Raw genomic sequence first — 27,985 nt, forward strand, 5'->3', positions numbered from 1 at the left:
TGGATTGCATCTATCCATGCTGGGGAATGCTAGAAAGATGATACAAATTCAGCAGAGGCCACGTGGTCTGCAAAAAGCTGCCATGAGATGAAACAGAGACTGTTAATCCCCCTCCCCTGTCCTGCTGTGATACCCTGATTGCTCTCCTCCAGCCAGCAAGAAAGCCCCTTTTCTATCATGAACAGAGAACCTCTGTGGGACCCTGAACGTGCAAATCTACCAGGAACCCAGGCAGGGAGGCTTCCCCATGGGGACAGGAGAGCCAGGAGACATGAGTGAAACAACATGCTCAGCATCACCTACCTCTTCCATCCTCCTGCTGTATGTGTCTTTGGCAGTGGCAACTGCTGCTAAATTGTTGGCTTCTGCTGTGGCCTGCAAGAAGGGCAAAAAGGGTACAAAGTTTAGCTGCAGAAAGACAGGGTTAGGTAAGTGTAATTGCAAAGAGTAGCAGGCTCTGTCTGCCTGGGTACCCATGGTCCATGCATGTATATAGCCAGGATATGTGCACAGTACCCCAGTGCTCACGTACAGAATTACACAGCTCCCTTGTCTTAGCCAAGTGTACTCTCCCCAGCCTCTGACCAGTGCCAAATAAGATCATCCCGTATTTACACATCCAGTCTCCTCAGTACCCCCAGGCAAAAGCCTGCATGAAGAGAGGATTCCTACCCTCCGAGTCAGAGCAACGAAAACTTTGGCTTTAGCTGTGGGAAACAGCAAGAAAACAGATAAAAAGCTCAGTCATATGTAAACAGCTACAGCTGCAACCTCCCGCAAAGCTGCTGCCCATGTACAGGGCCATGTCACTTCCATGTGTGGCCCCACCGCAGCCAACGATGATGCTCTTTACCTGCGGGGGAATGATTTCAGCTAAGCTGGTCGCCGCTGTGTGCCCAGCCAGCCAAGGTGCATGAGCCATGCTGCCAGAACTGCTCAGCCATGTCAGACTCGTGACTGCCAAGTAAATACTTCCAAAAGGGCTGTTTTTTGAGTTGCCACACTAAGGGGTTTTAAATCAAATCACAGACCCAATGTACTGCACTAGGTGGGCACCTCTAACAATTAACTGGAAATCAACACCAATTACGGTGCACGAATGCCCACCAGCTGAGAGCTGACACATACCTGCAGCATCGACTTAGGGTGTGGCAATTCTTCCCCTTGGTAGATCTTTATGTACGCCTGCAAAAGAGTGCAGAGAAAATGAAATCACACTGAATGCGGCACACATGAGCAACATGCAAACACACCCACCCAGTCCCAGGCACAGCTTTAGCAGGATGTTAAAAGCACAGAAGAGGAGGACGTTCCTGGCACAGGATGGCTTTGGCAGGGGATGCTCTGTCAGAAAATGCTACTTAACATGGCTCGAGGTCGACTCCTTCAGTGGCCTGAGTCAGTCACTCAATGCTCTCACTCCACCACTTACACCACGTATCTCTAACACCAGATTTGTACTTACCTCCACCCTACGCTGAAGGAGAAGGAACCAGAGTCAGGTAGCCCTGAAGAGCAGGTTGTGAGAATTACTCACTGATGTCTTGCACTAAAATGTTCCAGTAGTCATGACAACAAAAATCAGTTTTTTCCAAAGGCAGCAGGAATACAGCCCTCAGCCTACCTCCCTCTCATCCTCAATTCCTCAACAAAATCAGCCCTGCCCACTTCTTGGACTTACGGTGTGGTCAAATACACGACCATGAGGTGTTTGCCTTCTGCAGCAATGAGAGTCAGGACTATTAGCTAGACCAAGAACATTTCCTCCAGCCATCAAGTGCTGGCATGCCTGCTGCTGTTTCCCCTTCAATTACAGCCAAAGTGCAAGCATGCCACAGATGAATAAGCCAATACCTTAAAATACTCCACAAGGCCTCGGCAGGTGATATGGTTTCCATTGATCTCCTTAACATCCAGGTTCTCAGGACTAAGAAGCCAAGGAATCAAAATCTTCAAGTTCTTGATGAACTCATCATCTATTTCTGGAAATAAAACCCAATGTCATCAGTACCAGCCCAATGTCAGACTTGTGCTTCAGTGTGCACTGACATTAAAAAAGCAGTAGAGTCAAGTCAGAGGCTCAGACACTCTGTAATCTGGTGATGTGAGTACCCAGAAATGATCATGGCCCCCAGTTAAGTTGTTACTTAACCCATGGACAGAATATACTGTTGTGCTATATCCACAAACCAGCTTCATGATCTCAAAAATACGAGCTCAAACATAAATGTGACTGCATGGGGAAAGAAAACTGCTTTTGCTGATGACTTTGGTAATGTGCACACAACACTGAGCCAGAGAGCAGCAGCATCTTGCCTGAACACAGATACTCTTCGCAAACCATGACCTTTAGTGTGCAGGGCACAGATACATAGAATCATAGAATCATAGAATAGTAAGGGTTGGAAAGGACCTTAAGATCATCTAGTTCCAACCCCCCTGCCATGGGCAGGGACACCTTGCCCTAAACCATGTGGTCCAAGGCTCTGTCCAACCTGGCCTTGAACACCACCAGGGATGGAGCATCCACAACCTCCCTGGGCAACCCATTCCAGTGCTTCACCACCCTCACTGTAAAGAACTTCTTCCTTATATCTAATCTGAACTTCCCCTGTTTAAGTTTGAAGCCATTACCCCTTGTCCTACCACTACAGTCCCTAAGGAAGAGTCCCTCCCCAGCATCCTTATAGACCCCCTTCAGATACTGGAAGGCTGCTCTGAGGTCTCCATGCAGCCTTCTCTTCTCCAGGCTGAACAGCCCCAACTCTCTCAGCCTGTCTTCATACGGGAGGTGCTCCAGCCCTCTTATCACCCTTGTGGCCCTCCTCTGGACTCACTCCAACAGCTCCATGTCCTTTTTATGTTGAGGACACCAGAACTGTACGCAGTACTCCAAGTGAGGTCTCACAAGAGCATGTTGTGCCTTCCCTTTGCTCTGCTCCACGACACCCATAATGGAAAACTTCTTCCAGGGCTCAGGCTCTCTGGCTCTCACCCCTGCCACCTCCTGTGCCAGCAGGTAAGATTTTCTATCCTTAGTTCTTGGTCCTCTATGAACCCATATGTGAAATTCTCATTTCAAAGCTTTTGCAAACCGTTAGATGCTTAGTTCAAGCATGCTAAGAACTCCTGTCACTGACTGTGCATTTACACCGCACCATTACACAGCCCTTGGTGCAGGTACAGGCACAATCTCTGCTCCTAGCAGCCTGTCCCCTTTGCCGAAGAACAGAGCTGGAATGGGGCACTGTTTGAGGAGTCCGTGGGCTACTTGTGTCGCTTTAACAGAGGTTAACTCATCTCCTAACAGTCATTCTTATGGCTTCACAGTGTCTGACATCCATTCATTGCCATTTAAATTAAACTGTATGAGGCTGAAGACAGAAAAAACAATGTAATATCCAGGCATTTGCAAGGTGAGGAGAGAGGGGAAGTTTCGCCACATCTCTTCCATCAGAACACAAAAAGCTGAGCACAGCTCTGACGGAACAAGGAGATGGTGTCAAGAAGCTGCTGACAAGTCCTGCGCCTGTTCTGCACACACCACTTGCTCAATACTACTCAGCACCTGAAATTAAGGGGGGGAACTAACAGAGATCAGCTCCATTTCCACAAGCACACTTCCCCAGTTCTGCGTCACTGTCCTGCTTGCTGGCTAGCACAGAGATTGACAGAAGAACGTATCTGATCATTAGCTGGATAAAAGCAGAGGGAAAGTAACATGCTGGTAAGCAGCTGGTTCACAACAAAGAATTAAAACAATCCACAGCATGTGGCTGCTTTCAGGGTGGAGAATCTTACCATGGCGTTTTTACCTTCCCCTTTTTTTAACCTGTTGTACTAAGTCTGCCCTGTAGGGAAACCACTGATCAGATAAGTCAGGAAGATTAAATATTCCTTGGAAAGCTTTTCAAGGTGAAATAACATTCCCTTGAAAGCATGTGTAACCAGCCTTCCACTCTCCACAGGCACCAGCCTGCCTTGCAGCAACCAGTCTGCACCACTCTGCATCTGTGCTGAACAGCAAGTGAGGTGCAGGAGTTAATTGCAGGGTTAACACCACATCCACAAATTTCCTTCTTCAGCCCTGCCCTTCCCTGTTTGCCTACCAGCCATCTGTCTCAATGTATGTATTGCCAGTGGCTCCAAAACCTTTTCAGCCTCGCACACCTTATCCACGTCCATCTCTGTCTTGGCCTCCCACATCTTTTTGGCCTCCGCATCTGTCTGCTGGACAGAAGAAGTAGCCAGGCGTGTGTACGTCGCTGGGAGGATCCAACTCCTCCCCCAGAAGTTTTTTCATGGAAAATACTTAGAGAATTTCAGGAACCAGTGGGACATGGAATCTAAGAAATCAGCTTAAAAAACAGCCCTTTGCCTTCATACCTTTCAGTTTTCCATCAAAATTAGGGTTGGTGGCAACTTTCAGGCCTGGGTGAGGCAAGAGGAAGCAGGAGATTTTGGTGAAGCAGGAATGGATGTGCTTTCTGACGTTCTGCAGCTCTTCATGTTGATTTCCTGAGACCTGCAAGAGACCAGTTTGGGGTCAGGGGTCTTCCTTCTGACAGGGACACCAGTAATGCTGGGCCAGCAGTGCTGGCAGGAGAACAGGGTACTCAGCACTGTGGCTGCTTACAGCAGGAAAAAGCAACATAGAAGTAGGAATATGCTGTGCAAGGACAAAGACAAGGCTCTTCCAGTGACCAAGGACCTAGCATATCTCTGACCACATGCCCTGGGGCATGTTATTATCATTTGGAAAATGTGCATGTCCATGTATGACTGGAATACAAAAACATTTGGGATTTCCCACTAGGGCCTTTCTTGTCTCACATTTAATTAGGTCTCTCCACTACCAAATCACCCTTGCATTTCCTGATTAATCCCAGTGGAGCCCTTGCCCATCACTTTTACTTTACAACTACCTATTACTAAAACATGATTCCTGATCTCTTGGGAATCTGCTGACTCCCATCTCTAATGCCTCTCCCAGCTGCTCCCAGCAATTAGCCTCAGGGAGCCCAGGCTTGGCCAGAAGCCTGGCACAAGCAGCCTGGGCACAAGCCCTCCACTGAACGTGGCAAGGAAATTTAGCCTCCTAAAATGCCTCTTCTGTGATTTTAAGGCACTGGCTAAGTGTGACCATAATCACCACCTCTGTACACTGCAGTTCACACCTAACAGCCAGCGCTGTGGCCACCGAGCTGAACCCTCACTGGTGCCAGTGCTCTGCACCCAATTCCCTGCTCCCTGACCAGGATTACACCCTCCAGTGCTGCTCCCCGCCTAGATCAAGGTCTCGTTCTCATGTCCCGTGCACTCTCCATCCATGCAGGTAACGGCAGCGTATCATCCCTGGGTCACAAGCCAGATTTGCCTCTTCGCACTCCATCACCCACGAGCACGCCCCGAGGTTAACACTTCTGATTAAATGAACCCAGATCAGGAAGAACGCACCTTCAGCCGCTTCTCCAAAAATCTTGCACCACCATCAGATCCATAGGAAAATTCATAAGGGAAGCTCCAGTCACGAACAAGGAATATAAGGGACTAGAAAACAAACACAACTGGGTCAGTGCCATACAGCACCCAAGGAGTCAAAGTCACCACCTGCTCCAGAGCCAGCTCAGAAAAATCCATCTTTCAAGGGCGTTGCTCTGTTTTCTCTTAATCATAGGACCAGGACTGGCTACTGGCTACCCTAACCCTGCCCTACATAATCAAAAGGGACTTCACAAAGATTTCAGGGCTTCACTCCCTGCCACCACCACTCGCAGCAGACATCGGAGTCCACAGCAGTGGCAGAAACCCCTGCACCCTTGCCCCAACCTTCAGACCACAACAAGACCTGGCCCTGAGTCTCTGCCCAGCTCCAACAGCATCTCACACCTTTCCTGGAGGAAATATTCCCCTGTGTAGGGCCACCCCATCACAGCACTGAGACCATGCAGACTTGCTGCACGTGTGGCTGTGTCCTACAAGGGCAAGTGGGAAGCAAACTGCTGTACCGGTTTGCTGGGTGGCAGTTTGATTCCCGAGCTTGAAAAAGAGCGTCAATCATTTAATCTGCAAAACAAGAAAGAGATTTTTGCTAACCAGGACAAAAGGCAATGAGCTCCCTAATTCCAGCCACATTTAGTTCCATCCTATGGGAATTTTACAGGCTCATTTTTTCAGTCTTTTCCACTGGGCAGCCTTCCAGACAGACTTTTAATGAGAAACAGATGCAGGATAACGAGGCTGAATAAGAAATCACTGGCTTTTGTAATCTTTATTGAGGCATTCTAAGTTCCTATGCAATAAATAAATAAATACCAGCACGGTCAACTTGTAATCTTAAAAATAAAAAATGTTTAAAAATGTTTTCAGAAGAAATCACGTTTCCAGTGTCTCATCTGTGCAAGGGTCCCATGTCCAGTGCAATGAATACACAGCTTGGAGGAGGGGAAGCCCTGAACACCAAAGCCCAGGAGGGCCTGGCAGAGGTGCCAGGGTTCCTCTCATGCACATGAATAAGCAGGTCAGCAAGCGGAATCTATTTCATTGGAATTCCCCTAAAAATTGGCTATGTTTAGAACAAAGATGTAGTGGAGGGAGGGAAAATATTTCCTCTCCTTATTACTCTTCCATAAAACATCAGGAAAGGTTAAAAAAAAAAAAAAGGGAAAAAGAACAGTGAGTTGGCCATTTCTAACTGCATGACAAGCCACAGCAACTGCACCCACTTAGCTGTTTCAGGACATGCTGTTCTTTTTAAGACCATGAGATGCTTAGGAGGCATGTCCATGTTTAGGACTTTTCCACAAACACATGCCTTGCACTGTTTGACTTGGGAATTATTTTCTTCTTTCTGAAGCAGAACTGTTCCAGACGTGCTGTCTTTGCCATGCCTCACAGCCACCGTCAGCCCAGTGAACCGCTGGGCACCACGTGCAGCCTTCTCAAAGGCATCATGAGCAGGACTGGCACCTGGCAAGGGCTCCTGCGGCAGCACAGGCAGTTACACCTCAGCACACATGTGTGGATACACCGTGGAGAGGAGAGAGCCAAAGGGATATGTTAATTTTCCACTGCCAAGTCTTACTTCCCTTCCAGCAGGATCAGTGCAACTGCCTCACTATCAACACCTTCTCTGCGCTCTCTGCTTGGCAGCATTTTCCTATAGAAGCTGTTTTCCAAAGCCTCCTTTACAGATTTGTGTATTTTAAGGACAAAAGAGGTTCAGCGTGTTTGACTTACACACGTGGAATCTCAACCAAGAAACTCAAGCTGTAGACTCTCTCCTGCAAAGAGAGCTGTCTTGGTTTAAAGCCCGCCGTTACCACAGAAGCCCCTGCATCTCTCATTAAGCCACCCTACCCATTAAATTTCCCCCTCATTAACAGTGTGTTCCTCATTGCTAGTCTGACTTGGCCCAGCCTCAGGTACAGACACTGAGTGGCATGCTGCCCCATCCTCCCCAGTTTATTTACCATTGCTCTTCCCCTGCTTTCTAATCAAAATGCGTGGCTGTCTTTAAAAAAGCGCTCTGCAGGAAAAGCCCACTTTGCAATGTGGACAGATCTCCATTACTCACCTGGCCACATCCCCATCAGCCCTTCTACCAAATTTTATCACATCTACAAGAGTTACCAACAGCCGTTTCATATTTTTCCCCAGATCATTAATGAAGATGACAGTGAATCAGAGAGACCCTGGGGGGAGCCCAGAGGAAACACTTCTGAAGGATGATGATTCCCTATTATTCCCCGTGCTCTGTCATCTATCAGTTAATGAGGTTTTAATCCATATATAATGGATTAAAACACACAAAGCTGACTTGGTATGTTGTTCATTTGCTTTTAATCAGCATGTTAGGGAGATAAGGCTTACAGAAGGCAACATACCATGGTGATAGTTACCTTTATCAACTGAACTCATGGTCTTTTAAAAGTTGATAATGGGACTGTTTTACAAGACTTGCTATCCACAAAACTGTGTGACTTGACAGCAATTATGGTCTTTGGTAAAATTAGAGCCTATTATCCAGTCCTAATGACTTAAGCATATTTAAGTTTCCCCTTACAGCCTCCTTTTTATTGATGGAGTAGGAAGTATTTCACTGAAACATTTGGCTTCATTATCCTAATAGTTTTTAAATAAGGAACAGGAATATTTATTTAATGTCTGGCTTTTTTCTGTACTTCTAGCTACTTCTTGCTACTACGAGTCATCTATTTTTACTGGTAGCTTTCACATCATTTATCAGTCATCTGCCCATGCCAACATCCAACATACCCTCAAAGCTTCCCAAAATCTTGATTTACCCATTTGTTGTATATTTTAAACTTTTATTTCCACTTCCTGACCACAGACACCCCATAAATCCCTTAGGCCTTCCAGCATGGTGGTGAGGACAGCTCCTTTTACGTGGGAACACAAAAACAAAATAGCCGTAACCCATTCCCAATTACTATTTGCTTTTTTGCAGCATGTTTTGCTCTGTGCTGTTTTTCACTTTGAGAAGCTCACAAACCCACATCCAAACACCACCTAACCTACCATGGATGCCAGTGGTAGTTGGACCAAGCCACTGGGAATGTCGAAGAGCATCTGGTTAAAGGAACAATTTGTACAGCACAAGGCCAGAGCCCCACAGAAGGTGTTTTCCTTCTATTTGCCACCCTGATCATGCAATGAGCCTTGCAGCTCCAGTGCAGCGGGAGGACACATGGGGACCTCACAGCATTGCTCCCTCCATCCCCTTAGCTCCCTGCTCACACCTGCTTCCACAGACTCCCGAAAGCTTCAAAACTCAACCACCTTCCCAGCTTCCCAGGCACAAAGGTTCAGTGCAGCCATAATCAAAGCCACACAAAATCACGACTCGATCTGTCAAAGGACTGGAGCTTTAGTGAGCTGCCACAGCCCAGCCATGGGTACCTTCTGTTCCCCTACCTTCTGCTTTGTCTCTTTTCACTCCTATTCACTCTCTTCGTGGAAGGGGCTGTCACAGCCAACTATCCTCCCACCCCTGGAGCCGCTCACAGCCCTGGCGTCCAGAGCAAGCTGGCGTCTGCCCGACACTCTCCCTTTTTTGGACGCCAGCTTTTCAAAGGTTGGAAAGCTGCAGGGTGAACAGATGTCCCTTATTTGAAGTGAAAGCCCCACTTAAACCAAGCTTTCCCACAGCTCTGCTGTCACTCGTGAGAGCTCTGAGCTAATCCCCATCCTTTCGTTTTGCAGGTGCAGGGATTCTCAGAGCAGGCGGGTTCAAACCTCTCAGAGCAAAGTCTGGGCAGAGTCCCTGGGTAGACGGCATGACAAACCTGCTGCAAAACCTAACTGCTTTCCAAGCCTGGCAGGACAGGGCAGAGCTCTTGGGATGGCAAGGATTCAGAGGAAAGAGAGAGGGATGTTGGATACATTTGGAAGCTTCTTTGGTGGCAAGAAAGCACGAAGCCTTCCCTTCGCGCAGCTGAGGAAAAGTGCTTCCCAGGCATCCCTATCTCCTCCCGGCCTGCAAACTGCAGTGACACCTCGTGGTGAAGTCAACCAGCCTGGGGACAAGCCACCTCCGGCAGAGCTGGCCAAGACTCTCAGACTCACCTGGAAAGGTTTCAGGAATGTCTCCTCCATGGCCAGCCGGCCATACTCGGTGAAAAGCTGGAAGGAGAAGCAAAGAACAACAGAACTGTTAGCTGGTCAGTGTGCATGGCTGGGCAGGCAGCTGTGGGCCACACAAGCAGCGAGGGACAGTTGTTGACTGTGGGCTAACAGCACCATTTGCAGAGCTGGAACAGAAACTGGCTGGCTGTGTGCTTTTGGTTCACATCTGAGAGGCACACAGAGCTGTTATGGAGAACCAGCATGCTGAGCCCTCATGTGAAAGATCTCAGCCTGGAATTTTTGGCTGCCAAATCTGTGAAAAATGGCTCAAATCAGCTGCTTGCTATTGCTTTCACATCAACCAGGAACTTCATGTGCTACAGGGGACTGCTGGAGCCCCTGCCCTCTTTAAACACACCAGGAAGAAGCGGAAATTAATTTAGAAATAAGTACTTTCCCTGTAACCCCCCACTGTGTAAAGACTGTAATATCAGCCTACCAGCAAAATTTGAAGGCTGTCCAGCCTCTCTGGACTCTAATTTCTAACTGAAGGCACAATAATGTATTTCACAGATGCCTAAAAATGGGTGAACTTGTTGAACAATAATGGCTTAAAATCCAAACTGAAAGATCAGAGTCATACTGATGTTCAGTGTTAAAAAGGCATTATTATTAAACATATTTACTAACTGAAATTGTACAGGTGGTCTTCAGATGCTAATTTTCCAGCTGGAGTTTATCTTTTCTTAAGCTCCTGGAAAAAACCTACCTAGCCAAGCAATTATCTAAACAGAAGAGAAAGCTAGAGGTAATACCAGGAAATGGGCAGGACACCTGTGTCACAAAAATCCCATTAGCTACTTGCCTCCAACAGTTAGGGATGTAATTACCCTTAAGGGTCACCTGTACTGAGCCAGTACCAGATGTCAATATTCAGGCTTACAAATGGCTATCTAATTTCTTTGGGCTTCTCCTAACAGTCCAAAGAATGAACAGTGAAGTCCTGCAGCATGAACAGTGCAACTTCTACATCAGTTTCATTGTCATTTAAGTCAAATGGGTACTTTTACTACCCCTACTCACAAAGCAGTAGATGGACGCTCACAGCAGCAGGAGTACCACAGATACAGTTAACTCAATGGTCTTAACTGAGTCCAATACATGGACTCAATGATCTTAAAGGTCTTTTCCAACCAAAGTGATTCTATGATTCTGTACCTAATCTGGGTCCCTTCCTATTACTAGTCACTTTAGCCCCTTGCTACATACACATCACTGCATGTTTCCAGCCTCATGGGTCAGTCCTGGCCTCTAAGGGGTCTCTGCTCCCTGAGGAACCCCAGCATAATCCTGTGGAAGGACATACCAGCCAGCGTGAGCTATATCCAGACTGCCTGTTGCAGACTGTGATGGGTGCTCCACACTGACAGGGCTTGTGATGGGTACTCTGCACTGCCTGTTTGATGCTCTTCTAACCTTGTCATTAAAAAGTCAACTTAATCCACTCTGACTGCAGCACCAGCCATGACAACTGGTCTCGTGCAGTATGGACATATAAAAAGATACTGCCCTCCACTTCGCAGCAGCCTTGTACATAGCTGAAGACCATCACCACCTCCACTCTCAGTCACTTTGTCTCCTGACTTAGCAGTCTTGATTCTTTCAGCATCTCGGTGCCCTTCAGCTACCAGCTACAGCACAAAGCACAGCCGTGGGCCCTTTGCAGCTCCACAGGTGATCAGCCTTGAAGAAGTCATAAGCCCCAAAGACTGGAACAATCCCTGGAACAGTCCTGGTGAGTGTCCCACTGACGGCCCTTCCAAAGGACCCAGGCCCTCAAGAAGCCACGCTACAAGAGCGTAAGCAAGACAGGTTTCAACCCAAGTGACTGCTCCTCCATGCCCATGAACCAATATGAGAACTGAGAAACTGAAGCTCCAAATGTGAAAATGCCTTTGCAGAGCAACACAGTTTACAAGTGCAGAGTCTAATCCAGGCGCCCCAGTGCTGCGGAGCAGCAGGGACAAGGGTCTTACCTGCAAGTGCTGCAGATCATCCTCCTGCACATTCTGGGACAAGTTATAAACCTGCATTTAAAAACAAAAACTTCAGAACACTCAAAATGGCCTGTCCTTTGGGCCAGCACAGGAGTCTGTGTGGTTAAATTCTACAACATTACCATGGGGACACAGACAATGTCACAGATGCCTGTGGTGCCAGTACAAGGCAGGGTCCAAGCACAGCTGAACTGCTGGACAGACTCACACAGTCAGATGGACAGGCACTGCTGCTCTCTGTGCAGCAAAACACTCCAGCATGGGAGCACCAGCCTGGAATCCTGTCAGGTCCAAATAATGTTCCTTCTTCTTCATGTTTATGAAGTGCTGAGTTCTGTACGAAGACACACTTTCCATCCCATTCACACTGTCCTCCAAGAGCAAAGGCCAGATGGTAGGAAAGGAAGCCTTAACAGGCTATGTGGTTACTGGTGTGTGAACACCTCCAGCCCAGAGGTTCCTCAGTGCCAGCAGCACCAAGACAAAAGCACCCCCAATTCCCCACACCAAGGTCCTTTCCTTTTTGGTAGCTGGAAGCGAATGGTGGAACTGCTGCTGGCCCTGCTCTTGGGGCGAGATGAGGAGATGAGACTGTTCCTGTGATAATGGAGCCACATGTGAATGCTGCACTCAGTGCAGCCAACATGCTGGCCTTTGGCTCTCTCACCAAAAGGCCCTGGCTAGCTGCTCTGTCAGGCTGGTGCTAAGCTACTGTGTTTCTGTCACTGCCTTTTAGGAAGTGATTGCTGGAGACATCCTCCTTCTTACCTGTATTGAGCTGATCATTGTGCTTAGGGCAAACACAGTGGCCGAATCCCGCAGAGTGGACTGGCTGTCAAAAGTCCCCTGTGTGTCCATCAGCAACACCGCAACCTGAGAGGCAGAAAGCTCCATGTCAGCTTGGATGCACCCATTCAGCATCTGCATCCTAGCAAAATCACTCAAATGCCAAAGGCGGGGGGGAGTTTGGGGGGTGAATTTCTGCTGCATTTTTGTACTGGGAATCTCACTGCTTCTGCCTCAGATTTAAAATTTGTGGAGGACAAATGAAAAGAGCAGCCCCAGATGCTCTTGACAGTGCGATGACTCCAGCAGGCAGTGAAATGAATGCTATGCAATGCAGAGGAAGGAACTGCTTTGCTCCTCAAATACTTGCTGTCAGTGTGGCTGGGTCTTTTCCGGAGTCTGCATTAGTTTCACGTCACAGAAGGCAAACACAGTAGCATATCACACCTCCCTGACCCAAAACACATTCAGCCAGTATTAGAAATCACACCGTGAATAATTCTGTGCCACTTTGGTGTCACGTTCTTTGTTAAAGAGTAGATGAATACAAATATTCCCGCTGTAAATCAAATTTGCAAGATGTCCCAAAATCCAGTCTGCATTGTATTTGACCACCCTGAATGAAGACATGCCATTTTACAGCAGTTACTGCTCTAGGAAGGGGAAGCAGTTTGCAAGGACCTCAGATCTTTGGGAATAGAAGAAAAATAAACTCTGGGATACCCAGAGTTAGAAGGACACGTCGAGAGCATATCAGGGACACCTAGACATCATATCAACTCATTGCATTAAACACACTGTCATGGTTTAACCCCAGCTGGCAACTAAGTACCAGACAACCACTCACTCACTCGCCCTACCTCTCCCCAGTGGGACGAGGAGGAGAATCAGAAAAAGATAAAACCCATGGGCTGAGATACGAATAGTTTAATAATTAAAATAAAGTAAAATATTATACTAATACTACCAATAATTGTAATGAAAAAGACGATAACAGAAAGATAAATAAAACTCAAGAAAAATCAAGTGATGCACAGTACAATTGCTCACCACCCACGGACCAATGTCCAGCCTGTTCCCAAGCAGCAATTCCCATCCCTGGCCAACTCCCCCCAGTTTATATACTGAGCATGATGTCTACGGTATGGAATACCCCTTTGGTCAGCTAGGGTCAGCTGTCCTGGCTGTGTCCCCTCTCAACATCCTGTGCCGCTCCATCCTTCCACTGGCATGGCATGAGAAGCTGAAAAGTCCTTGACTTACATAAACACTACTGAGCAACAGCTAAAACATCAGTGTGTTATCAACATTACTCTCAGACGAAATCCAAAATACAGCACTATACCAGCTACTAGGAAGAAAATTAACTCTATCCCAGCTGAAACCAGGACTCCCATTTATGCTAAGTTAGGGATATGGTATTGAAGACCTTCTCTAAACTTGCACAGGCATTTGAGCCACCTAAGACAAGGCAGAAGAGTCTTATCAAAGCTCAAAGAAAAAAATGAGCTGACCAGCAACAGATAACTATGCAACAGAGAAGCACACACCTTTTTACCATCAGGTTTGTCCACCAGGAAAACCTCACTCCATATCTGAATGCCGGTTGTCTCCCGCTCAGACCCTCCCCTCCAGGAGAAACCAGTCAGAGGTTCGTTGTAATCTCCAACCCAGTCCACTGCTTCCTGCAGGTAGGAACAAAAGAAGTTGCTGGAGTTCTCATCACACTTTGGCTTTATGCTTTCAATTCTGTGCTGCCTCCACCTCAATGCTGCAGCGGCGCAGCCCCTGTAAGGGAGGTCTCCTACAGGGCAGCAAATGTATCTCAGCTCCAAATTCCAGATTCTACTGGGGATCCACTGGTGCACACGGCTGTGGCTGCTCTATTTTATTTTGTGAAACCCACGCTTTCAAGAAGCTTGAGCATTCCTAGAGCACCAAGGCAGTGTCCTATCCAGCTCATCCCTGGGTGGTACATGGGACCAATGAGCAGCAGCACTATACCCCTGGGAAAAGGCACCTCAGCTGGAGCCATACCTTATTGTACATGTACCGCAGCATGAAGTCCATCAGGAATGATTTTCCTTTTCTAAAAGCTCCAGCAACAGACACAGCCACAACCTCTTTATCTCTGACAGCCTCTGAGAGGAGGATGCGGTTCAGTGCAGCTTCATCCAGTTCAAAGGAATGGTCATCTTTGACAATGAGGACTTGCACTGGTCCTGCCTTCCTCACGGACTCCTCCTCCTCTGAGCTCCACTCGTAAGTCTTCTCTGCAAAACTACCTGCATAAACAAGTAAAACAAGAGCTGTTAGGTTCCTTCTGCAAAGCGCAGAATCACAGGCAGCAGGGCTGGATGGTAACAGGCCAGCTATCCCAAATATCCATCTCAAAACAGCACTATTCAGAGCAGATGTCTGTTGAACCTGTCCTCAGACATCTCAATGGAGACTCCATGCCACTTTGGGACCATCTGTCCACAGGCTGCCTACAGGCAGAGAGTTCCCTGCTGGAATATGCCTTGACAAAATACAGCCATTACTTTTTGTCCTGCAACAGCTGACATGGAGAACAGATCACTCTTTTTTTGCCTGTTACAACTTCTTACATATACAAATACTGCTGTAACACCACCATTAGCTTTTTCTCTGCTAGAAAAGAGAAGTCCAAGCCCCCCAGTCATCCATTGCCAACACATTATCTAAGCATCTGACTGCTGTCCTCTGGACACTCCCCGCCAGACCCTTCCTGAAGGCTGTCTCAAAGATGTCTCAGCATTCAAGCTGAGATGTCCAGGTACCTCATGTCTCTATCAAAGGACACTGCCTTTATGCATCCTGTGCAACTCCTGTTTCTGTAGCAACAGCAGAGTCCCACTCGATCTGCAGTCTGCACTAATGTTTAAAGTATAATCTGCTCCTTCTGAGACAGTCCCAGCAAGTACCACACATGCCATGAAGACACATGCCCGTTCTGATAAAAGCCACTTCTTCACTCCCAAGTGGAGAGCATATGCAAAGCATGGGCACTGCTCACTTCCCACTTCGAAATGGCAAGGTTCCCTGCAGAGCTGCTCCCTGGCACAGAGGTGACTGCTGCCCAGGCTGTGTAGTGTTCATATATGGCCTTACAAGAGGGTCTCACCTCCGTGCCAGGACAGGGCAGAAGTGACAAGCACGAGGCTACAGCAGGAGCATTTGGAAGCAAACAACTCAGTGTTTGGCCACTGCATCCACGCGCGGCAATGACAGCGTGCGAGACACATATGTATCACCCTCCTGATACTCCAGGCCAACGCGGCTGAGATGATGACAGCTTTTAATGGCCTCATGGTCCATTTGGGCTGGTTTGCGTACCTGCCACAATATGGGAGATGGATGCATTTTAAGACCTGCCATCCACAGCCACTGCAGCCTTGGGCTTTGCAAAGAGCAGGCCAGCTCCAGTATTTTTCCTTTCGTTGTCTCCAAACTTCCCAGCACAGGAAAGAGATGCCAAGGGTGATTAATCACGCCAGTCAGCTCACCTACAGCCACGTGACATCTCACCAGCAGGGAAGGATGGAAAGTTCCTCAACATCTCTACTAAAACTTCCCAGTTTGTTGGCTCAGGGTGCAACTTTCCAAACATGGTAGCCTCAAGTTGAACCTCCTCAGGCTCTGTGTCAGACCCTGACCTCAGGGACTCAGTTTTCAGCTAGTCCCAGCTATTTCAAAGCACAAGGACTATGTGTGCACATGCTAAAAGGCAAGCTATAAATACCAAGAGGAATACGGTTTGCCCATTCTGGGCCTCTTCATAAAGAAGCCTCCAGCAGCAACTTCATATTTTAAATAACAGCAGTGCTTTTGTTAGAGTTTCTGATTTCCTATGGTCCCACAATGAATATCAGGATCATTAAGCCTGGTTGCTAGGGGATTTTTGGTGGCTCTCGGACATATACTATGAGCTTTCTTTGCTCAGAGTTTAAAGACAAAGATCTTTTCTTCCCAAAGCTTGGAGGTTTTTAGCAAAACAAAAGTCCCAAACACTGAAAAGCTAGATTCTCCACCAGAGTGCAGCAGTCCAGGACCAGCAGCACCAAACTCCCTTCAAACACCAGCTCCTGCCTCGTATTAATGCTTAGGGGCCTCCACGGAAAAAAACCCAACCAAACTTTCCATTTGAAATACATGGATGCAAAATCCAGGCACACCTCGCCAAATGACTTGAAAAATGAAGGCCTCCGAGAGCAGTCAGTCCTCTTGCTGTGCACACCAAACACCATTTCCAGCATTAAGATCTTCCCAACACATATGTATGGACAGGGGCCAAAGGGCCATAGACTCGCGTGCTCTTTTTAAGCACTGCCATGCTGCAAGTGCCATATAAAGTCTACAATAGGAAATACCTCCTCTCCCACGGTTTTCCCAACGCCCTGCTCAGCAAACTGAGTCCAATTTTTTTTCTTTTTACAGCTGCACAGAAAAGAACAGTGGAGAGATCCTTGTGCGGGATGTGATTCATGGAGGAGGCAGGAAAAAGTTTGTAAATCATATTAAATCTAAGCATTTCTGACTCTAGCCAAGCCATCAGTGGTATAAGTAAAATAGCTGTGCCACCTTCCCAAACCAGACAAATCCCACCTCCAGGCACATAGAGGGTGAGAGGGACCAGCATTTCATTTGTCCCATGCTAGGAGTAAAGGAAGCCGAGCACCCAGCTGGGTACCAAGATGGGCACCAACCCTGCTGCCTGTGGGCTTCAAGCACAGGGCAAGGCAGCACGGATGCCCCCAGGTCACACAGCTGAACAGACTGACAGTCCTGGTCAAGGTTCCAAGAACCATGACAGGAGACTGAGAAAAGTCCCTCCCATCCTGCTACCAGAGGGACTGCTGGTGCCAGATTACCACTCCTGGTGTCTGCACAGGATCTCTCAGGTCTTGCTCTCCCTCCAGTTCAGCTGCCAGAAAGAGCAACAACCAGTGCAGAGGAGAAGAGGTTGTGTTGTCCCTTCAAAACATGAGAACCTGTAAGGAGCATATTTTTTTTAGCAGGTATTGACAGATTTCTGGGAGAATGTCTCCACACACAGGTAACAGTCCAAAGAGGCCACAGTCTCTAGGGGATTTCCTTGCTTCCATCACCTGACCACTAGGAAAACCAAGCTGCTTGCAAAGCACAGCAGCAAAACACAAAGTATTATGAGCAGGATATGTTGATTTCCATTGGAGATATCAGGAGGTTTCTGATTATATTAAGCATGTCTCTGAACTAAATTCAGCCCTCTTAGCTCTGCTTCCTTCATGTACGCCATCTGCAGACAAAACTCTATCTTTCATATTTATTTCCATGTGATGAAAGTTCCATGTTCTGCTTATTAGATTATCTGCCACGCTGGAGAGCCAGAGATTATTTTATAAGATGGCTGCACATTTCTGGAAATCAATTATTTTAGTTGGCCTTTCCGGCATAAATTAGTTATCTGCTTTGAAGGAAGTTGTACCTGGCAATGGCAAAACATCATCTGGCCAAAAAGAAAGGAAGGAGACCTCAACTTTCCTAAACACACTCTTGGTTTTACTCATTTTCTAACTTCACTCCTCCTTTCTGTCGGCTCTTTCTCGGTGCCCTGCAATTACGTCAATTCTCAAGCTGCTCATTCTGAAACTGCCAGGATACAGTTCCTTTTCCCCATTTCATAACAGCTCATTTCCATGACTCTAAAGCGGGGTGGACTCCACATCTCTTTTCCATATGGTGATTCAAAGTGGAAAGGTGAAGGAGGTCAGAATTTGCATTCATACTTACTGGGCTGTCAGACAGCAGCAAGGAAATAGCCCAATTTGTGCAGACAGCACCATAATACAGGACAAAATGCTCACTTTATTAGAGACTAAGGAAAAAAATGGAGCATTTTACAACTGCTCTGGTTAAAATTAAAGAAATTAAAACAGAGTATTTCATGTTGTACCTGTGTACAGCCAATGTCTAAGGTATTTAAGCTCCTACAGAAGAATAAATTAGGTAAATTACATGTCACTAATTATGCAATGTACCTTTGGTGAGTGCTTGCTTAAGCCTGTTCCTCCTTAGCTATGGAAGAACAAGTCACAGAAATACTGACTTCTTTCCAGAGACCAACTAGTAAGTCAGCTTTTTCCTTAAATGAGTTTGCACAATAAATACATTTCATTCCAGAGAATGAAATGCAGCCATGACCCATCATCTGTGCAAATACAAGCTGCCTAATCAGACCCTGAGAAAGCCAATCTGCCAGCCTAGCTCTTGTGCTGTCTTGGATCCCAAGAGCCTTACCTATCCTAGCACTGCCCATGAAAAGCAGAGGCTGCAGCCTGGGCTCCAATCCCCCCACTAAAATTCACAGATGTCATGTAGTGCTGCTACCCTGAGGGTATTTGAACCAAGTTACTTTACTGCGTGGAAAACCAGAAAGTACCAAAGAGACAAAATAGAGGTTTGATGGGAAGCTTCGACTTGTTATTTCCTGGAACAGAGCATCCCTGCATCGACCGGGTTAGGTTGCTTATCAGCAGCCCTCTGGGGATTAATTTGATCAGCGGTGATAGCTGTGTGGATCCTTTCTGAAGCTGTGTTCGCCCCAGCTGTTTACATTACAAACATATCACAGTGCCACTGATGATACCATGAGCCAAGTGCTGAACAGACCATACAGTCAGGCTTGACCCCTCCGCACATTCTCCAGAGAGCTTCAGCTTCCGAGAAGCTTATCTGCCCTCCCAAACGGCACTGGCAAAGAAAGACATCTCTCTCCAAGCTGCAGTTTCCCTTGCACTTATCACAGTCAACGCGGCTGCTGCTGTGACATGAGTTCTGCTCCCTCTATTCATGCCGAGCTACCTCTGCCACACGACAACCAGCCAACAATCATCAGCAAAGCTCTGAGGAGGCTGGGAAAGGCAGCGTCGCTTTTGAGCATGCACCAGATATCCTCTCCTCTCTTAGACAGGCTAGCGCAGAGCTCTGCATCTTATCCAGCTAATGAGGGGAAAATGAAGAATAAAGCATTGAAGCAAAGCATATATATTGGATGGCCAGGGAAGAGGGGATGTTGTAGAGCAATAACCTGTATCGATCCTGCACAAAGGATGGATGGAAGGGCCCAGCTGCATCCCAAAACGCTGAGACTGCCATGTGAGCTTGGCCTGGACAGCTATGAGTTAGCAGATTTCCTCAGTGGGGGGCTGCCATAAGGTGTCTAGACTGAGGTGCTTCTGGGAGACAGTGTCTTTGAAAGGACAAAGCAGAGAAGCCTGGCTGGGTAAAGCCCTCTCTTACACCCAACTCTGCTCTGCACCATGCTCTCTGAGGTTTCCTAGCCAACAGCCTCCTGACCTGGGTTTAACAGCACTCACGCATTTACCACCCCTTTCTATATCCTACCTACATCTCCTGCATCCAGGGCATGGCTGACCACACAGCCACACAACCGTCCCTGCACCCTGCTCACACCTCTGCTGGGATTTGTGACACCTCCATGGAGCCAGAGGATCCCAGACCTTAGGAGGGAAAACACCAGGTGCCAGCTGATGGCATCCACAAACGAGAGCCACAGAGCCCCCTTGAAGCAGCACACATACAAGTACCTCCCTCGGGCCTTAGCCTTCCTACGCTGTCTCCTTATGCCTGGGGCTGGTGGTCTGGGAAATGCAGCAGGGAATGGGAGGGAAGGCAGACCCAGACTTTCTCGTGCCCAAGGGGGAAACCACTTGCACCTCCCCAGAGAGGATGAACAGATGCAGGCACAGCTCTGCCATGAACCAAGGTTCAAGGCAGGCTCTTGATATTTGTGGAAACAATGGGAAAATGACACAGACTGCAATGAAGGCCTCCACCCAGGGAGCTGCAGAGCATTGCTTAGAAACAGGTGAAGAAAACTGTCATGTAAAAAGTCAGCCCTGTCCTTCAACAATCAAGACTGGCAGGTAAAAGGCCACAGTTGGTAGTCATTTGGGGTCTCCCTTTGAGATCCCAAGCTATCCTCTCCAAAGTCAGGGCAAACTCTTCTACCCTGGCTGCACAGCAGTGTTAAACATCTCTGCCCAATGCAATCTGCACTCCCATGCACTCTTGGCAAGCACCCCACTTCTCTGCACTCCTGGATGCTTGCAGGGAGCCAAGCAGGGTGGCGAGTGCTGCCAGGCTTGGTACTCATCCTTTGCTTATTTTGGAGCAGTGGTAAGATGAAGAGTGCACTCCTTCCTGCCAGCCCTGAGTCATCCAGCTGGCAGCACAGCAGCTTCAGCCTGAGCATGGCAAATCAGGCCCTCTTCCCTTTGGCAGACAGAACAAGGAGGTGAATGCTTATGCTGATAACACAAGTGGTTTGGGAGCTTCCTGCATAAAAGACTGCTGACAAAAACAAGAGCTTGGATGATTACCAGCCACCAAACCTGTCTGTTACAACAGACACATCTCAGACGCCAAAGTCCAATGTGAAACTTTTTAACAATGACACCTACCACCACTTACATGAAGCTACAGTGCCTTAGCTGGCTCTGAAACAACAGCAATGCCTATTGCTGTGAAATTCCCAGGCTGAGCTCGCTATTAGCATGCTTCAGAGACACAGGCACACAACTACCTTTGGAAGAAAGCACATCAGACAGAAGTTTTTCTAGGAAGTTCTTCAGGAAATTTGAGGTCACATTAGTTACGCTATGTCCATGCCAGTTTATGTGTCAAGACTGGCTGATTCAAAGGTAAGGTGGGCAATTCTCAGAGGGAACCTTCTTACCACCTGCGTTCATCAAAAGACTGTTGTAAGAGTGTGCTATCAAGAGGCCATTACCTATTTATCAGGTACAAATCCTGGGCCTGCTCACTTACCCTCATTTAAGCCTAGCCAGAACGAGGTGTGACAGGATGTCTGAAATGAATCTTGCAAGAAGCTCCCCAACGTAAGACATACATGGACCTGCTGGAGCGAGTCCAGAGGAGGCCACAAAGAAGCTCAGAGGGCTGGAGCACCTCTGCTATGGAGGCAGGCTGAGAGAGCTGGGGTTGTTCAGCCTGGAGTACAAAAGGCTCTTGGGAGACCTTAAGAGCAGCTTCCAGTACCTAAAGGTGCTGACAAGAAGGCTGGAGAGGGACTTTTGAGAAGGGCATGTAGGGATAGGACAAGGGGGAATGGCTTTAAAGTGACAGAGGGAAGATTTAGATTAGATATTAGGAAGAAGTTTTTCACTGTGAGGGTGCTGAGGCGCTGGCACAGGGTGCCCAGAGAAGCTGTGGCTACCCCATCCCTGGCAGTGTTCAAGGACAGGTTGGACGGGGCTTGGAGCAACCTGGTCTAGTGGAAGGTGACCTTGCCCGTGGCAGGGGGTTGGAACTGGATGATCTTTGAGGTGCCTTCCAACACAACCCATTCTAGGATTCTACAATTCTATACAAATAGGTCTCTAAAACTCTAGCTTCAACCCCAGCATGCATTTTCTGCATGGTCCTTTATCCGCTCTGTTCGTCAGCAACCAGCCTCCCTCGACCACCAGTACTTGATTTAGTCAATTCTGGCATTAAATTATTTTCACACTTTTGTTGTTACAATTGCCTAAAAATAAGATTTGGTAAATGTGCCACAAAATTCTAAGATATATCATGAAAGGCAATTATACCCTGGAGAAAATGTTCATGTATGCAGAGCGATTTAAATACATTTGACTGGCTTGGCAGAGTTCAGCACCTTCTCTGGAGCCTCTACCCCATTTAGGAGATTTGTGCTCAGTTACTTTATTACTGTTAACGTTCCTTCAACTGATAGCAAATGTGAGCATTTCTGGCAGGAACAGAGGAGCTGGGGTCTCTCTGGACTGAAGTGACTTTCAGAGGTTACCTACTGGACATATTGTGCCTCCCAGAGCATGATGATACCTGCACCAAACTCACTCCCTGCTGGAGAAGGTTCCAGTCAGTGATGCAGGGAAGTTAATATAAGGCCCACTGCCTATGAGCATCACCTAGGCCCTAAACAATATTAATGTGTGCTGTTTCTCACCCATGGGCTTAACAGAAAAAATGCAGCAAGATACAAGCAACACCATACGCTGCTTCTCCCTTCCATTATTTAGGCAGGCAGAATTCCATTATTCAGGCAGGCAGAATTCCATTATTCCAATAATTCCATTATTCAGGCAGCACCGAAGCCTCTCACAGCATGGACACAACATGAAGCATGATGAAGGCACCATGTCATTGCTGCAAGGCAGGCTCAGGGCATCTTGGTTTTTCTCCCAAAAGGGGGAAGGCAGGCTGATCTTGCTCCTGCTTATCTTGCAACGGATCAGACCATGCTAGTCAAATTCTTTGTACAACACTGCTACCTCAAAACCAAAGGTACAACAACCAAGCATCATGCTTAGCTTTTAATGTTGTCTTGTTTCTTCTTTCAAGTCCTAACACTTCATTTTCTTTTCCCATTTACAAGCTAGTAATTTGGTTGTGAATCTTCTCATATCCAGTGGCTTCTTGTGTAAAGGTCTGTCTGACTGAAACGTCTCAGCTTTCACTTTTCAGGACATTCCCAGCATTCAGAGTCACAAACAAATGCCAGTAAATGGAATCTGAAAATCACTGAATCACAGAATGGTTGAGGTTAGAAGGGACCACTGGAACTCATCTGGTCCAACCTCCCTGCTCAAGCAGGGCCACCTAGAGCACATCCACCATTAAAAACCCACCATAAAAGGTCAGAAACCAAATAAAAAACAGAAAACATGTTAGCATTATCATTTAAAAAAAAAAAAAAAAAAAAAAAAGACTACCAAAATCCTCCTTTTCTTGCCAGTTTAATCCATTGCTGTGTAGTCTACAAGTGTAGCAGTGATGATCTCAGCCTGGCCTGTGCTGGAGAGGAGTCCTTTCTCCATGAAACAGTTGCTCAGCCCCTTCTGGCAATCAGGCCCCTTCTGGAGCTCTCATGAATCTCACGTCCAGTTTGAAAATCCTGACCAAGAAGTATATATAACCTCTGTAATCCCTTTTCTGGTTTTAAAACTGAGTTCCTGATGAGTGGGTCATTCTGATTACAACATTGGCCCTGATGGGAAACATGAGGGATTTCACACAATTTGTTTCAGTCTGTGTTGTTGAAACGAGGGACTGGGAGCAGAGATCTCCAATGGCTTTACTGGATCAGAGGGAGCAGGCTGCTGAGCATCTGCAACTGCCAAGCACAAGGAATTTCAGAAAAATAATCAGTGTCATCTACTCCAAGCCTTCATTGAGCTGGCTGGTCTTCACCGTGCCGATCAGGATTTAGACCAACAATTCTTATTTTAGGAAAAGCAGGGCCCCCTACTCTTAGTGAGAAACTATATGTGATTTTTTTCACCTGCAGCTCCCTCAGCCATTCATCCAGCAACTAGCAGCAGTTGTGAGGTTTATGCACCACTTAGCACACTCACTGAGAGAGCCTTAAATGATGCACAGCCTTATGCTGACCTTCTGCCCAGGGCTAAACCCTATGCTTGATGCATTACACACCCCTACACAAGCTCCCGGGGATGTACATATGTGACAGTAACCCAGCTTTGACAGCTGACCGGGGGCAATTTCTTATGGGTGCCATACACTCACCCTAATTTGCTCTGTGCTCTTTAAAAAGGCAAATTATGTTTATGAAACAGAGGAGGGTTGCACTAAGCAGTTGCTCATTTTCAGGCCTGACTAACCAGAGAGTAACTAGGACAAAGTTTGATCCATTTCAAAATAGCGTGTATTTTTAATGACCTATAAGCCCATTTTCAGCACACAGCAAGGACTTTCTGCCTTAGAGTAACAGCCTCAGACTCCTCCTTTGCCAGCTAGGCTGAAAAACGTAGCAGTAGAATAGTCACCCCACGGACTGATGTCACCAGACAATGCTGCAGTCACTGGATATAAACACATCTTTCAGGGCAATGAGGTTCTGTTATACAAATGCACACTTTTATTAAAGGGGGCTTTTTTTTTTTCCCTAGTAAAAAAGAGGCATTTCGCTTGCTAGTGTATTACCTGCAATGTCACCCAGCCTGGCAAAGTGGCAGGAAATCATTCTAGGAATGGGTAAACTTCTGTGGAAGACAGGGTATGATTTTAACCTGTGGATGGGTTGCAGTAGAGGGCAGCAGATCCCACAGAGATCCACTTGGATCCATGGATGGTTCCAGGTTCTTGCAAAACTCACAGAGAATCTAAGGAAGAGTTCATCAAATCAGTGACACATCATATTTCACTCAAGTACGGCTTAGCAGCATGTTCAGACTGAGGGACGTGCCTAATTGTCTTGCTGGACCAAGCCTGCAGTTTCCATGATGATGTTTCCTCCATTTAGACCCATTTCAGCAACATTTGCATTTTCTTCTGCTATCAAAATCTGATGGGAAAGCACCAGCGTATGTACGTGTGTGCAACACACAGCACACACAGAGACGGGACTGACACGTCTGTCACATGCTCTGCGAGACAAAGCTGAGAACATCACCATATTCACTGGGAAGTTTTCCCTCCAGTTTACCCAAGGGTCTAACAACCTTCATCAAGAGTCACAGTTAAAAATAGCACCAATCAAGTGAGTGCCGCTCATTTTCTCCCTTCTGTCTTGCAATAAGACCACCACCCGCTCCGTTTACTCAAATCGCACACACTGTTATCCAAACGCTTCCGCAAACATGTCCCTGAACTGTTAATCATTACCATGGGAAATACTGCACTCATCTATACAAATTAGAATGTAATTTGTGTATCTAAACATCACAGCTCAGCTCACCTGCTCTGCCTGAGGAAGCAAGATACCATGAGCACTGATGAGTTCAAAGGGAATACAACTCAGAGGAAATGACAAATTATACTCATCAGTAGCCTCAAATAACTGCAAATGGCTGTATAAAATGTGATTTTTTGCGAGACAGCATGTCACTGGAAGTTGGTAAAGCGGTACGTCGCTAAGCGCCAGATGCAATGTGAAAGGCATCAGGAGCCCCTTTGCTTGCTCAGTGCAGCCCACCTGTGGCACCAGCTTTGGACCCAGTAGAGCAGCAGCAGCTGCTGGTGGATCCAGGCCCACCGCAGGCAGCAGCAGGAAGCAAGCCTTGCAGGAAGACCCTGCAGAACCACCTCCTCCTCCCTGTGACCCCGCTCTGCACCCTGGCGATGCTGCTGCCAGCTCTGCCGGGCTCAGGTGGGGTTTATAAAGGGATGGATTTAAAATGGCACCTCTCTAGAGCGCCTGACACACCCCACAACCTCCAGAAATGTGAAGCACCCGTCTGCAGGAGCGACCTGCTGGGGGAGGCCGGCGGCTCCGTCTGAAATAGGTGGGGTGAGCGGGACTCCTGCTCCCCGGCTGGGGCTGGTGGTGGCTGAGGTGCCACCCCACCCCCGGGGACCGCGGGCAGGTGCGGTGGGGACAGGGCCGCCAGGGCAGCCGAAGGGCTCCCCGCAGAGGCGGCTCCCGGGGGTGCCCGACCCCTGTGGGGCCGAGGGCGGTGGCAAACCAGGGGCGCCTCGGGCCGCACAGCACCCCAGCGAGGCCCCCCGGAGCGATGGGCACCCCCACCCCAAATCCCCCGGCCACGCTGCGAGCAGGCAGCAACCGCAGGCAGCAGGGCAGGCGGAGGCGGACACCCCCGGCACCGGCTCCAGACCCCGGAAGGGGACGGAAGATGCCCGTGTGCGTCCCCACGGGAGGAGCGGGGAGAGCGCGGCCCTCCGCCCCCGCGGGCCGCCCAGCTCCTCCCGGGGATGCCGACCCCCGCCGCCGCCGCCGCCCCCCCCCAGGCCCCGCGCCCGCCGGCGGCACCGCCGCCCCGCCCCGGCGGCCCAGGCTGGGCTGGGCTCGCCCGCCGCCCCAGCGCAGAGCGGGCCACGGGCCGCCGCAGGCCCGGCATTGTTCGCGGCCCCGGGGCGCTGCCCGCCCCGCCCGGGCTCGCTGCCCCTCCACGGGAGCCGCCCCGCCGCCGCCCCCCTGCCGCCTACCCCAGCTGCTCCTCTCCCGGCGGTTCCGGGCCATGGCGGGGCGCGGGGCTGCCCGGGCCGCGGCGGCTGCGGGAGGCTCCGTGCGCGCTCCGAGCCGCGCTGCGTCTGCCGCGGTGGCGCGGGGCGGGCGGGGGAGCCGGCAGCAGCATCCCCGCCCGCCGCTACGGCGTGGCACGGCACGGCGGCCCCTGGGGCACCCGCCCAAGCCGCACCCGCCCGCGGGCGTCCGCGCTTGGGCACCCACTCGTGCACCAGGCATGGAGGGCAGGGACACCCACCTCCCGGGGCAGCCACACAGGGACACCCTCACACCCAGCACCCTCGTGAGCACCCACACACCCATTGAGGGGGATGGCTGGGGGACCCAGCACAGCCAGGGTGCACCCACACCCAGGTCTACTAGGGCACTAGGCTTGGGGAAAGGGGTACCCACATGGGGGGCATCCACACCTGGGGGCACTAAGCACACTCATGGGCACCCCCTCCCCCGGAGGCATCCCTACCTGGGGCACTCCCATGGGCACCCAGCCATGGGGAGGCACTGGGCACACAGCTCTCCACTCGGCCTGCCCCGTGTGGGATGGACCGCGATGGGCTGACACATGTTCACACCCTGCAGGGTGTGAACTTACACAAATGGGTGGGCACTTGCACAAATACCCACCCAGCTGGGATCACTCACATACAGCACCCACGTGGGACACACAACCCAAAGGAAAGCCATGCACAATGGCTCATGCACACACAGGGCTCAAACATGTCACGAGTCCTTCCTACAGCATGCAGCAAGCACACAGGAACACATGCGCTGAGAAATCACCACAGGGATCCTGCCCTGGCATGGGGGTAAAGGCAGCTCAAGCTCCCTCGATTCTGCCTGTGCCAGCAGCATCCGCAGGTAGCAGTAGGTACATGCTGTGCATGTGCGGATGCTCCACAAAAGATGCAGCTTGAGGACCCAGGCTTGGGCACCCCTGGGGAAGATCTAGTTGCAGCATGATTGATAACATGCGCCTTCTCTCCAGATTTCCTTCTTAACAGCAAGCTCTTGTTCCCTCATATTTGGGATTGATTAAGCACTCTGCCATGTAAGACCATGACTCAGCCCAAGCACACAGGAATGCCCAGGTGCAAAACTTGGGCATGGGAGCAGTGGTGCTGGCCCTGCACGCTGGCTGCCTCAACGTGCCCCTTGTGCCCTCAGCCAAAACTTCCCACCTGGAGGGATGCAAGGAGCACGTTCTCATTTCTTTTTCTTTGCCTTCCTGCGCTTTCTTGCCCGCTGCAGCCTCCCAGGCCTGTGTTTATTGTGCAAACCCAGGAAAAGTGTTGAAGCCCTCTGCAGTGCCAGCCACAGAGAGCTCGCCCAGTCCCACCCACACCGTGCAGCAAATGGGTAAACACGCTTGTCCTCAGCTCGTGCTTGCCCACACTTGTGATGCCAACAAGCTGCTGGACTTGACCTGTCTCTGAAGCCCCAGCCCTGTGCTGCTCTTTGGGAGAAGCACAGCACAGTGCTCAAGGAACAATGGATCAAACTGGAAATGTGACAGTCACCAGAGGATTGTATGGGCCAA

At 48.9% G+C, this 27,985-nt stretch overlaps 1 protein-coding gene across 4 annotated transcripts in view; it reads right to left on the reverse strand.

Annotated features, from left to right (window-relative positions):
• ATL1 (atlastin GTPase 1) overlaps positions 1–26,610 on the reverse strand; it is a 32,900-nt gene extending 6,290 nt beyond the window's left edge. For 2 of the 4 annotated variants that reach the window (XM_030484887.1, XM_030484885.1), the window contains exons 1-12: positions 26,409–26,509; positions 24,447–24,625; positions 14,469–14,716; positions 13,982–14,116; positions 12,414–12,518; positions 11,625–11,675; positions 9,589–9,645; positions 5,458–5,550; positions 4,387–4,525; positions 1,855–1,982; positions 1,129–1,185; positions 304–375 (exon numbers count right to left, since the gene is read on the reverse strand). In XM_030484887.1, the coding sequence (XP_030340747.1) occupies positions 304–375; positions 1,129–1,185; positions 1,855–1,982; positions 4,387–4,525; positions 5,458–5,550; positions 9,589–9,645; positions 11,625–11,675; positions 12,414–12,518; positions 13,982–14,116; positions 14,469–14,716; positions 24,447–24,486 (1,125 nt within the window). In that variant the 5' untranslated portion in view covers positions 24,487–24,625; positions 26,409–26,509. Of the gene's footprint in view, positions 1–303; positions 376–1,128; positions 1,186–1,854; positions 1,983–4,386; positions 4,526–5,457; positions 5,551–9,588; positions 9,646–11,624; positions 11,676–12,413; positions 12,519–13,981; positions 14,117–14,468; positions 14,717–24,446; positions 24,626–26,408 lie in introns of all 4 variants that reach the window. The other 2 variants (XM_030484888.1, XM_030484886.1) reach the window with 1 other exon arrangement.
• Positions 26,611–27,985: the final 1,375 nt, after the last annotated feature.

This window comes from Strigops habroptila, chromosome 4, assembly GCF_004027225.2.
Source record: "Strigops habroptila isolate Jane chromosome 4, bStrHab1.2.pri, whole genome shotgun sequence".
NCBI classification, from domain to species: Eukaryota; Metazoa; Chordata; class Aves; order Psittaciformes; family Psittacidae; genus Strigops; species Strigops habroptila.